Source organism: Equus quagga, chromosome 15 (assembly GCF_021613505.1).
Source record: "Equus quagga isolate Etosha38 chromosome 15, UCLA_HA_Equagga_1.0, whole genome shotgun sequence".
Classification (NCBI taxonomy): Eukaryota; Metazoa; Chordata; class Mammalia; order Perissodactyla; family Equidae; genus Equus; species Equus quagga.
In genome coordinates this window covers 91115523-91127739 of record NC_060281.1, presented here as the reverse complement: position 1 = coordinate 91127739, position 12217 = coordinate 91115523, and the positions used below count along the sequence as shown (strand labels likewise).

At 55.0% G+C, this 12217-nt stretch overlaps 1 protein-coding gene across 1 annotated transcript; it reads left to right on the top strand.

The window, feature by feature from the left end:
* The first annotated feature begins 2259 nt into the window (after positions 1 to 2259).
* On the top strand, positions 2260 to 12063 carry LOC124227215 (P2X purinoceptor 6-like). The gene is given in 9 exon segments (XM_046641062.1): positions 2260 to 2337; positions 9433 to 9572; positions 9646 to 9726; positions 9808 to 9953; positions 10038 to 10146; positions 11477 to 11496; positions 11499 to 11569; positions 11666 to 11731; positions 11893 to 12063. Coding segments are annotated over 9 exon segments (882 nt in total).
* Positions 12064 to 12217: the final 154 nt, after the last annotated feature.

Sequence of the window (12217 nt, the reverse complement as noted above, 5' to 3'; positions counted from 1 at the left end):
TCACTCGAGCTCCTGGGACATCATAACAGGAGTTAACAGGGGGAGGGCGAGTGCCAGGCACCCTGCTGCTTGCTGTACATAGAAAGCGTTAACTTGGCTAATCCCGTGACAATCCCAGGACGAGGTATTACTGTGACCCCGTGTGACAGAGGAGGAGACCATGGTGCACAGAGGTGAGTGACCTGCTATCTGTCACACAGAGCGGTGGAGCAGGGCTCATGGGTGGATAGGCAGAGCCCCAGCCCACACGTGAACCACTTGGGTGGGGGTGGGGGGAAGGGGGGCACCCCTGGGGGAGACCAGGGAGGGGTCCCCTGCAGCAGAGGCATTGGGGGCTCTCCCTCTCCCGTGCCCTCCTCCAGCCTCCTGGACTGGGTGGACGAGCTGCTGGGAATAACTAGGGTCACCAGGACGTGGTGGACGTGAGGGGCAGTGTGGGATCTGAGGGTGCAGGCATCTCCCTTGGGGACCCCCATTCCACACCCACTGCATCCCCACATGGGTCCCCGCTGCCCTCAGCCTTGTTGGGCCAGCAGGCCATGGACTGTCAGCTGGTGTGGGGTCCCCATCCTTCGACCTCAGGGTTCAGAGCAAGCAGCTTCAGAGCTGGGGGCTGGGTTCTGCCTGCAGCAGGCTCCAGGGGCCCGGGTGAGGAGTGGTCTGGGGCCGGCTATACATGCAGGATCCTAGAGGGTGCTATGCACCCTGAATTGATGCAGGAGAATCTGGCCTTCTCCCAGAAACGACTAGAATCACTGGGGCCTCTTTAGGGATGCAATGCCACAGGTGGGTGTTGGGTAAGACGTGGCCTACAGGAAGGGAGACCCCCCTCCAGCGCTGCCATCCCCTTCAGCGGGTGGAGATGTGTGCAGTTGGAAAGTCTCTGGGCCTCAGGGAACCAGTGCCCCACCCACTCCCCACCAGCCAGGAGAGGGTGCCCCCTGCACCCTGCTTGTCTCTGTGCTGCTCCCCGTTAAATTCTCTGGGGAGGAAAAAAAATGGAAACAAATTCTCCGGGAGGAGAAACCCTGAGTCTAATGAACGTTTCAGCGTCTCACTGAGAAATCCTTTACCGCGTTCTTCCGGGCCAGCGCTGATGGAGGGAGAGAAGGCGCCCAGGGTTTGGGCAGGGGGATTCTGGGAGAGCAGTGAGCAGGGGAGGGGGCAGCCCACCTTGGTGGAGGCCCTGCTGCCCACCTTGTTGGCTTCCTCTCAGACCAGCAAGGGGGCATTTAACCCATCTGGCTCAGACCCCCTGGAGGGGAGACAGATTGTGCCTCTGCTGATGCCCTGGACCCCGCCCTATTGCTGGGTTCTCTGAAGCTGGGACCCTGACTGCTGCTCTGTGTTGCCACTTGCCCAGTGTGCCCTCTTCTGTGAAGATGCTGGGTCAGGCCAGGTCCTCAGGAGCCTGCATAACCCGACCAGCCCTCTGCTGACCCCCTGTGGCCGTGCAGAGGAGGCTGCGCATCCTGGCCTGGCTGTCCCAGGACTCTGTGCAGTGGCTGAAGATGGACTTAATGGCCAGGTTCTAGGTGGGGCTCAAGGTCACTCCCCAGTCACCCACCTGTGCTGAGGGGCCTGACTCCTGCCCCAGATGAGATGTCTGCCCTTGCTGCATGCTGCATGCCCCACCCATGGCCTGATGTCACTCCAGGTCTCAGCGCCCACCCAGAAGCAGAGGAGAAATGCACAGTATCCCCTCCAGACAGTGGGGCACCCAGGGATCCAACCCCATGGGACCCAAGAATCCTTGGTTTACAATCTAGAGCATGTGACTGCCTTTGGGCAGATACACGCCCCTGTACCTGCACTTGTCACCCTTGCCACACACAGGCACCGAGCTACTTCTGTGTTGTGTGATGGGGCCAGCAGGATGGCTCACCGTGGCCTTAAGGATGCTTTCTCAGACTCACACACTCACACAGAGGCACACAGGCCTTTGTGCTCCCGTGGGTGCCACCCAGGTGGTACCAGACGGGTACGGGGAGAAAAGAGGTGCCCTGGTCATTGCAGGTCACACTCGTGGGTGATAGAGGGTGAGCAGTTACCCCGCCTGTGTGCGCTGGTGTGCCCAACGTACCCAATGGATACACAGACCCCTGTGCTCAGACGTCTACACCAGGGACGCTGTGGACGTGCCGCATGCCTCCTGGGGGCTCATCGTTCTCTCTCCCCAACAGTCTGGCCTCTACTCTGCCTTCATGGGTGCTTCGTGTAGGTCTTCCTGGCACCTCCCAGGATGTGACTCTTCTCACCATGGCCATCATGTCCCTCCTGGTCTCCTTCTACGCCTTCCATGAGCCCACCTGTGCTGTGCTGCTGGCCTTGCCGTGGGTCTCCTGCCCTTGGCTAAAACCCTCGGGCCTTCCTGCCATGGTCAGGGCTGCCGTTCTGCTCTTCCTGGGGCCCCAAGGCCCCTGCCTCCTGGGGCTGCCCCTGCCTTCAGCATTTCCTTTTTTGCATTCTGAGGGCTGTCCCTGTGTGTGTGTGTGTGTGTGTGGTGGTGGGGGGGAGGGGTGTCGAAGTTCCCTCAGTCCTCAGCCCTGCCCTATTCTGCTGAGAGGCCAGGACACTTGCAGATGTGCCCAGAGACTCAGACCCCAGCCTCCCTCTCCTGCTCTCCAAACCAGCCAAACAGGGCGTGTCACTACTGGCCCTTAGCCCCAGTCCCACCCACACCCCATCTCCCATCCCATGTCTGCCCATGTCCTCTGGGACCAGGGAGACCTGTGACCACTCAGTATTTCCTCCTGGCTGACGGGGATCCCTGCTGGACGTCATCTCCTGCCCCGTCACTCATTAAAGTTTTCACCTCCGCTGCTACTGTCACCATTGGATTCAGGCAGATCAGGGTGGGCTCGCTGTTGTCACCAGGGCACCTGCTGGGTAGAGGACCAAGGCTGGGTCCTGGTATGTGTGGGCCAATTGATGTCCTGCTGTTCCAGAGCTCAAAGCACACGGTGCTCACGTGGGTCTACATGAATAAAATGACCTCTTGGGGGAGACGTTGGGGGAGGGTCAGATTCTACCACAGGTCTTTTGGGGACCGGTGATGACAGCCCCGCTCCGGGTGGAGTCTCCCCCCAGTGTGCTTGGCTCCCTCACTGAGTAGTTCTGTTCCGCTGCCTCTGCTGCACACTCAGCCAGCAGCCTTCACAGGCCCCGAGCATCCTGCCAAACTTCCACAAGCAAACGATTCCCCCATGCTCATTTAGCTAGATGATTCATTTTATGTTTTTTTTCCAGTTTTGTTGACTGTGTTTCAAATGCCCTGCTTCTCTATGTTTCTATGTAAATCTCTACAAGAAGCACTAGGTCAGTGATCATTGGATGTCCGAGGCCGTCATTGGTTCTCATGTGGGTCTGACGTTCCTGGGTGGCAGGAGCTGTATTGTTCCCGACCATGGCCGCCCAGTGCTGTGCTTGGTACAAAGCAGGTCAGCGCTCAGGTGGGTGTGCAGAGTGGACCCGAGCTGCTTTGTACTAATGACGCCATGTGACCCCTGCATCGTGACCTGGTGTCCCCACCTGGGCCTCTCCAAGGCCTGGTCCCCACGACCAGGCTTTGCCCCAGGCTGGCCTGTGACAGTCTTCCCTGACAGAAGGCAATGTGCAGATCAAGGCCAGGAGGAGACATGTGTGTGAGAATCAAGCAGCTGACACGTCTTCCCTCTCGCTCTGTGCTGGGGCTGGATTCACGCTTTCCCTGTGCTCATTTCTCACCACACCCCTGGGGGCAGGTTTCTCATCATCTCCATTTAGGGAGGAGGGAACCCCTTAGAAAGGTGGGGTGAGTGTGACTTGTATATTATCTGCACGCACATGTCAAGGGAAGCTTGGCAACTGCTGTTTCCTGGCAAGGCCTGTCCTTTATTCTGGAAATGACATCCTTCCTTTTCAGTGTCAATGATGCTCCTTGATACGATCATTGTGCACATACATGGCAGCTTCTTTACATATTTGTGCTTGGCGACCCTAGGCCTCTAAAGCCATTGAAACTTGACTGTGTCATGACAGTCATTGGAGAGCCCCTGGGCTGGGCTGGCGGGGGGGGGTCCCTCCTGACCTACCAGGACAGAAGAAGGGAGATGGAGGTTGGAGGTGTCACTGGCTAAGTAGCCGGGACTTCTGTGGCATCAACACCTCAGGCACCTTGGCCCTGGTGAGTGGTGTGCACCCAGGGGAGCGTATTATGGTGGTTGATGGTCACGTGAACTGAGGGGGGACAAAGATTAGCATCAAGAACAGGTGCACAGCTTTGTGACACATCCAGAACCACTTTGTGTTTGCTCACTCGTGGAAGGTACATTAAACCCTGATAGATTTTAACAGACACTCACCCTGCACCATCACTGCAAGTACTGAATTTTCCGTGATCCTCGTGTCTCTGCCTGTTGGCCGTGCTGACCCGCATTTGTGTCTGTTGTCTGATAGAGCATTTAGGGTTGGATTCAGGGTCAACCAAGAGCCCTTTGCAAACAATGTGGATTCTTTTCAGTTGTCTCCTGAGGTGTCTGTCACGTCTGGAATCCACTCCAACCACGAGGAGGAGAGTCCCTTCTGTGCCTATGAAATGGACTCCTCACGAGTTTATAGTTTTAAAACTGGGAATCTCTAAGATTCAATTCTTCATGAGTCTAAAATGTTTATTTCTTAATACGTTGTTTTTTCACAAACTGATGCTTTTGAAAGAGATAGTTAATTGTCCTCTTTGACTTCTGAGGTCATCCCTGGGGGCGGAGCAGTGATGGGTGTGGGTCCACCTTCACATTCAGGTGCAGATCTGTGTGACCCAAATCCTGACACTTCTTTCCGTTTGACAACTTCCCAGTGTCCCCTCCCCCTGAGTGATGATGATTCTTTCCAGACATTATGAATACGAGTTTTTAAACCTTTGATGCCTTTTTCTGAAAATTAAAACATGGAAATCTTCGTGAATGTTTCAGAATTTCCTGCTACCCAGAACGGTAACTAATAGAATTCCTCTGGGTGTCGTTGCCCTAGTTCAGATCTTTTAAGGTGCATGAACGAGATTCTGTGCTCCCTTCTGGGGGTTACTTCTGTGTTGACGACACACAATGCTGTCTTTTAATCATGGGAACAGCTTTAGTGAGATACGCTTCACATACAAGTCACACTCAAAGGCGTGCAATTCAGTTTTTTAGTGTATTCACAGAATTGTGCAACATCAGCACAGTGGATTCTGGAAGATTTCCACCATCCCTCTAAAGAAACAGCTTCCTCATTAGGAGACAGTCCCATTGCCCCCAGCCCCTAAGGCCTGGGCAAACACAAATCCACTTTCTCTTTCTATGGATTGGCCCGTTTTGAACATTCTGTATAAATGGAATCACACAGTGTATGCCCTTCTGTGTCTGGCTTCTTTCCCTCAGCGTAGTGGTTTCAGGGTCCAACCGTGTTGTGGCGTGTGTCAGCCCCTCATTGCTTTGACTGCTGAAGAATATCCATTGTGCGGCTGTAGCACGATGTATTTCTCCTTTCCTCAGGTGAGGGACATTTGGGTTGTGTCCACTTTGTGGCTCTTATGAATATGGCTGCTGTGAACATTCCTGCACAAGTTTCTGCATGGACATCTGCTTTCATTTCTTTTGGGCGCACACCTGGGAGCGGAACTGCTGGGTCAGATGGTCACTCTCTGTGTCCCTGTTTGGATGCCAGGAGGACTGTCCCCAAAGCGCCTGCACCGTTTCCCGTTCCTGCAGCAGCGTGTGAGGGTCCCAGTTCCTCCACATCCTCACCCACACTCACCGTCTGTCTTTGATTCTAGCCACGCTGTGGGTGTGAAATGTCTTCTCTCTGTGGCCTTGATCGGTATTTCTCTGATGGCTGACGATGTTGGACATCTTCTCATGTGCTCAATGGCCATTTGTGTGTCTTCTTTGGGGAAATGTCTGTTCAGATCATTGACCCATTTGAAAATTGGGTTATTTGTCTTTATATAACTGAGTCACTACTGTCCTTTATATATTCTACGTATGTTTCTTATCAGATATACGATTTGCAAATTTTTCTCTGTATTGTGGATTGTCTTTTCTCATTCTAAATGTTGTCCTTTGAACCCCACAACTTTTCCATTTTGCTGATGTCTAATTTATGCACGATAGAGTCTTACTAGATGGAAATGATTCAGACATTAACTCACATCCTCGTCAATATTTTGGTTATCTGAGTTAGAAGCCGGCTGACAGGGTCCGGGAGAGATTTGAATTAGTTCATTTCAAGATTTGTTATAGATCCAAAAGAACTCGTCAGGGAAGATATCAAATGTCGAACATTTCTTTATTATCCTTTTACCGCTCATGGGATCAGTAATCATAGCCCCTCTCTCATTTCTGAGATTAGGAATTTGTGTTTCTCTCTGTTTTTCTGAGTAGCCTGGCTTGAGGTTTATCCATTTTTTAAATCTTTTTTAAGAGCTAGTTTTCGTTTTATTGATTTCTCTATTGATTTCCCTGTTCCAGTGTCATTAATTTCTTTCTTATTTTTGAGGAAGATTACCCTGAGCTAACATCTGCTGCCAATCCTCCTCTTTGCTGAGGAAGACTGGCCCTAAGCTCACATCTGTGCCCATCTCCCTCTGCTTTACATGTGGGACGCCTACCACAGCATGGCTTGATGAGCGGTTTGTGAATCCGAATCGGTGACCCCCTGCCGAAGCAGAATGTGGGAACTTAACCACTAGGTCACTGAGCTTGTCCCTAAGTGTCATTAATTTCTGTTGTAATTTTTATTATTTCCTCTCTTCTGTTTGCTTTAGGCTTCCTTTGTTCTTCTTTCTCCAGCTTATTGTGTCAGATCTTTTTTTTTAAAGATTGGCACCTTGAGCTAACATCTATTGCCAATCTTCTTCTTTTTTGATTTTTCCTTCTTCTCTCCAAAGCCCTCCAGTTCATAGTTGTAGATCCTAGTTGTGAGTGTTTTCAGTTGTGGCATGTGGGTCACCACCTCAGCATGGCCTGATGAGTGGTGCCATGTCCGCGCCCAGGATCCGAACCAGTGAAATTCTGGGCTGCCGAAGTGGAGTTCGTGAACTTACCCACTTGGCCACCAGGCTGGCCCCTTTTTCCTAATATGTGCATTTACTGCCATAAATTCCCCTGCAGGTTCTGCTTTCACTGCATTCCACACATTTTGATTAGTTGTATATTCATTTTCATTTAGTGGAAAATATTTGCGTTTTCTCTTGAGACGTCTTTTTTTCATCCATGTGTGGTTTAATCTGCAAATATTTTGGGATTTTCCAGCTACCTTGCTGTTTTTGTTTCATACTTTAACGTACTTTTTGGTCTGAGAACATACTTTATTTGCTTTCTATTGTCCATAGTGACATCTTTCTTTAACTGCACCCAACACTGAATCACATGCTGGGCTGGAGGGTAACTGTGTCGCCTCTGTCCCCTGAGTCCTGGTCATTGGTCCCACCACAGTGGCTGGGGTGCCACATGTCCCGGTTGGCCCCGTCCACAACGAGGTGAGGTCCATGCACAGAGGATGTGCTGACGTTCAGAAACACACACGACGTCCTTCCCTTTCTAAATGCTCAGAGACGTCTAGTTAATGTTCGGTTTGTAGACTGTCCTGAAATTGTGCTGGGGCCACGGGTCTGCGTTTTCTGGAATCCTTGTGATCCTCTTTTGTCCCTGTCCGGTCTTCTGGTCCTTCCCTCGAAACTGCCGGGGCTGGGTAATCCATCAGATCCCACAAGCCAGCTTCCTGAGAATACCAGAGTTCCTGCCAGCTTCTCTCAGGGACCTGGTTGTCTGGTTCCTCCCAGCACATGCACTGTGTCCTTGTAGTGTCACAGCCTCCAGCGAACACCTGCTGAGCCTCTCCCAGACCAGGCTTGCAAAACTCCACTGTCCCCACCTCACGGAGCTCCTGCACAGACAGCGCAGCCAAGGTGGCTGGTCCTGTGATGGGGGCAGAAGCTGCAGCTGGGAGACCCAGGGAGGCACGTCAGGCGACCCGGGGCCTCGGGAAGGGTTCCTGCAGGGTGTGAGGCTGGAGGGGGATCTTGAGGATGTCCAGGCAGTGGGGGCTGTGTGGGCACAGGCCCCGAGCTGTGTGACTTGGGGCCCTTCCAGGGCTCCCTGCACTAAGTGGGGTTGTCCCTAGGTTTGGACTGGGCCAGGAACGGGTCGCCCAAGATCACAGGGCCTGTGAGCCCCTCTCAGGAGCTGAAGTGGATCCAGCAGCAGTGGAGCCACAGACGGGCTCAGGGGAGGGGTGCGACCATCTGTGCATTGGGATGGACCAAGCAGGCTGCTGGAGGGAGGTGGATGGAGGCAGAGGTGGGGTCCATGCTGGTCACCATGGGGTCTGGTCGGAGGAGATGGTGGCCCAGCCCGGGTGGAGAGGAGGGGCAGACTCAGGACATAGGTAGGGACAGTGAGGCAGAACAGGTGGCCCCTCTCTGTCCCTCTGCCCACTTCTCACAATCCCAATCCCACAAAGTCCCACCATCTCATTTGGCTTTTCTGAGTCCCCAGCCCTTCTTGCCACCCTGGTGCTGCGTTCCTCCTGCTGCCCCTGAGCCAGGGGCCCTGGACAGCGGCGTCCACCCTCTGCCTGGCAGAGCCATGTCTGCGCCAGTGCCTGACGCTTGAGGGCACTTCCTCTCCCAGGTCTGGGACTCGCAGAGAGCTCACCCCCGCCCTCTGCTGGCTGATGCCCAGAACTCAGTGACCCTGTGCAGGCACTGATGTCCCTGTCTACAGCAGAACAAGCCAGGAAGGGACTGGCCTGTGGTCCCTTGGCCAGTGTGTCGGGTCCCACTTCCCTACAGGCCCCTCTGATGATGGTCCCCCCCTTTGTGTGCCAAGCCCAGCACCTCTACCCTGGCATGAGCTCACCCCCCCAGAGTCCCTCCACCTTCCCTATTCTGTCATCTGAATTGGACCAGAGGAGCTGGGCCTGGAGGAGTCACTTCTGTCCCCCCCACCCCCACCTGGGGACAGAACTGTCAGGAGGGAAGGGGTCTCGCTCTGTCTTGGGAGACAGCACTGCACCCCTATCTGGCTGGGAGCTCCTTGCCCTCCCTCCTATGAGCACCTCATTTTATCTGTACTTTCCACATTTCCCATGTTCCCCAAACTCAGGGAACCAGAGGAGTGTGTCCCTACGGGTCTGGGTCACACAGGGGAGATATCTCCTGCACCTGGAAACTCTGCTCTCTCACCACCTCAGCCCCCTCCATCCCACTGGGGACCTGTAGGTCGATGAGGACTGTCCTGAAGGGGAGACGGGGATGCACAGCCATGGTAACTGAGGACCCTGTCTTCCAGCGCCTCCCCTGGGATGGGATTCAGTGGGCTGTGCTGGGACCCTGGGTGGCTCTCCTGTGCAGGCCCGGTGGTACCTCTGCGTCTCTTCTTTCTGCCAGCAGCACCCTGTCCACTCCCTTCCTAGGCCCTGTGGGGATTGGAGGGCATGGAGTTTGTCATGTGTTTTCAAGGCATCAAAACAGGCCAGTGCTTGGTGGTCAATGGGACCCACAGGACCTGTGAGTTTCAGGGCTGGTGCCCTGTGGGGAGGGACACTGAGCCTGTGTAAGTGTCCCAGACACCCAGGGCAGGGTCCCAGGATGAGCAGATCCTGCCCCTTACCTCCCCCCACCTGCAGGAAGCCCCTGCTGGTCCAGGCTGAGAACTTCATACTGTTCATCAAAAACACTGTCACCTTTAGCAAGTTCAACTTCTCCAAGTAAGCATGGTGGGTCCTGGCTGGCCCCAGATCCTCCTTGTCCCCTTCCTGGCCCAAGCCCCCAGCCCCACACCCTCTCAGTTCCAATACCTTGGAGACACGGGACAGCATCTATTTCATGTGCTGTTGCCCCGACCCACCTCTCAGCCTCTACTCCCCTGTGTTCCACATCGGGGACCTCATGGCCACAGCTGGAGGGGTCTTTGCGGACCTGGCATTACTGGTGGGTCTGTGGGGGGACGGTTGTGGGAGGGCTCAGGGAGAGGGACCGGGGCCCACGTGCTGGTGGAGCAGTGATGCGCTGTGTGCAGGGCGGTGCTGTGGCATCCATGTCCGCTGGGATTCTGACCTGGATGCCGGGGGCTCCGACTCCTGGCCCCATGACTCCCTCCGGCTGCAGGAGAGGTGCTACAACTTCAGGTGCGGCCCCACTGCCCACCCGCTGCTCCTCAGCCAGGTCTCCCTCCACCTGTCCTCCTGTGGTGGCCGGGACAGACCACAGCCTGGCCCATCTCTCGGGACGCTCTGCTGTGTGTGTGAGGGGGTCCCAGGGCAGGAGGGGTCTCAGCTCCAGGTCCCCGAGCACACGCTCCATCCAGCCTCCCTCCTGAACCCTTTGGCCTCCACCCCATCTGTCCCCACACCCTGCTGCAGCTGGGACCCCTCACCCCAACCCCTCCTCCACTCCACCCTGACTCCAGCACCTCCCTCCACGGCACAGGGGCTTTCTTTTTACTTTTCCCTTAAGGTTTTATCTGAAAGATTACAAAAATCCATAGAAAATTTTAACAATTAGTGCCATGAAGAACAATATTGCCTTCATCTGGGTTCACTGGGTTTGTTTTTTTTACCATTTTGCCCTACTTCCTTTCTTTCACTCTCTCTAGAGAGCCGGGTATATTTAGATGGATTTCACAGGAAATCATTGGAAAGTAATTGACAGATGTCCGGATGCTCACCCTTCTCAACGCTGTCTTGAGAATGAGGCCCTTCCCCAGGTGACCGCTGTCCTCTTGTCAAACTCAGGAAATGTAACATTGGCAGGTAGATCTAATATTTAAATTTCTCCAGCTGTGCTAATAATAGTTCTCAATCTTTTATTTTTCTATCCAGATGCACTCAAGGCTCTTGCGTTGCATGTATTGTGTCTTTGTGGCTACTAAGCAGACCTGTCCCATCCTTCTGCCCCCTAGTGTCACCTCGTCACCCTCATGAAGACATGCACACAGCCACCAGGCCTGGAGGTGACGCCCCGTGACACTGTTGGCTGGACCCTCCTGGCCTGGCTTCACTGGCCCCCCAGCCCTTCCCAACCATGTGGGGCTGGACCCACCCACGCCCTGCTCCCCTCCCCTCTGCGCTCTCCCATCCCTCTGTCTCTCCCTAGAGCTCCTTCCTGAGCCCTGGGAATCCAGCCTGAGGGGCTGCAGGAAGGAAGTCTTCCCTGGCTCCCAGGGGAGAGTGAGTGCCCCTCTCTGGGCCCCACAGCCCCAGGTTGGCCCCACCTCCCACACCCCACCTGCTGGTGTCTGTTTAGGGACCCTTCTGTCCCCATCCCCTCAGCAGGCAGGGAGCTTCTGAGAGGCAGGTCCCGGCTTGCTTGTCCCCTTTGTCCTCAGCAGTGACTCAGGGCTGAGACCCAGGACTCAGGTTGGAGTGGATGGAGTCAATGGATGAGTAAGATGAGGCCTGTGAGGACCAGGCCAGTCAGGAGTGGGCGGAGCAGCCACTGGACTCTCTCCTGCCCCAGGACAACCACTCACTGGGGGGAGGCCCAGATGTGGAGGTCCGGAGTCTGTTCCAGCTCTACAGGATCTGCTTCAACATCCTTGTCACTGGGTGGGTAGGGGTCAGGCTGGGGCAGGTTGGGTGGGCAGGGGTGAGGGGAGGGATGGGGAGACAGCCACAGGTAGAGAGGCTCAGCCCAGGTCTCTCTCAGGCAGGGAAGTTTGGGCTCATCCCCACAACCCTCACTCTGGGCACTGGAGCAGCCCGGCTGGGTGTGGTGAGTCTGGCCATTGTGGGTTCCTCTGGCTGTGGGTAAGCATGAGCCCCCCAAGTGCCCCCTTAACCCCCTGGCCTGACATTGAGTCTCAAGGTGAGGGCTGGGGAGGTGGTGGGATGCAGGTTGGGAGTCAGGTCATGAGTCTGCCCTGCCTCTCCCAGATCACCTTCTTCTGTGACCTGCTGCTGTTGTATGTGGATGGAGAAGCCCATTTCTACTGGAGGACCAAGCATGAGGAGGGGTCTTCGGGCCTGCCTGACCCTGGGCTACACTTTGGAGGATGGTGGCTGGAGTCCTGCCCTGCTGTCCTCATCTGCAGGCAAAGGTCCTGAAGGGAAATGCCAACCCTGAGAAGAGAGGTGGCTTCCCCACCCCCATATCCGGCTGTCCAGGTGCCTTAGTGGGAGCCCAGCACCTGTCCCCACTGCTTCTGTTGGGAGCTGGACACCGTCAACAGGGTGGGCCTGGCACCCACTCACTGCCCCA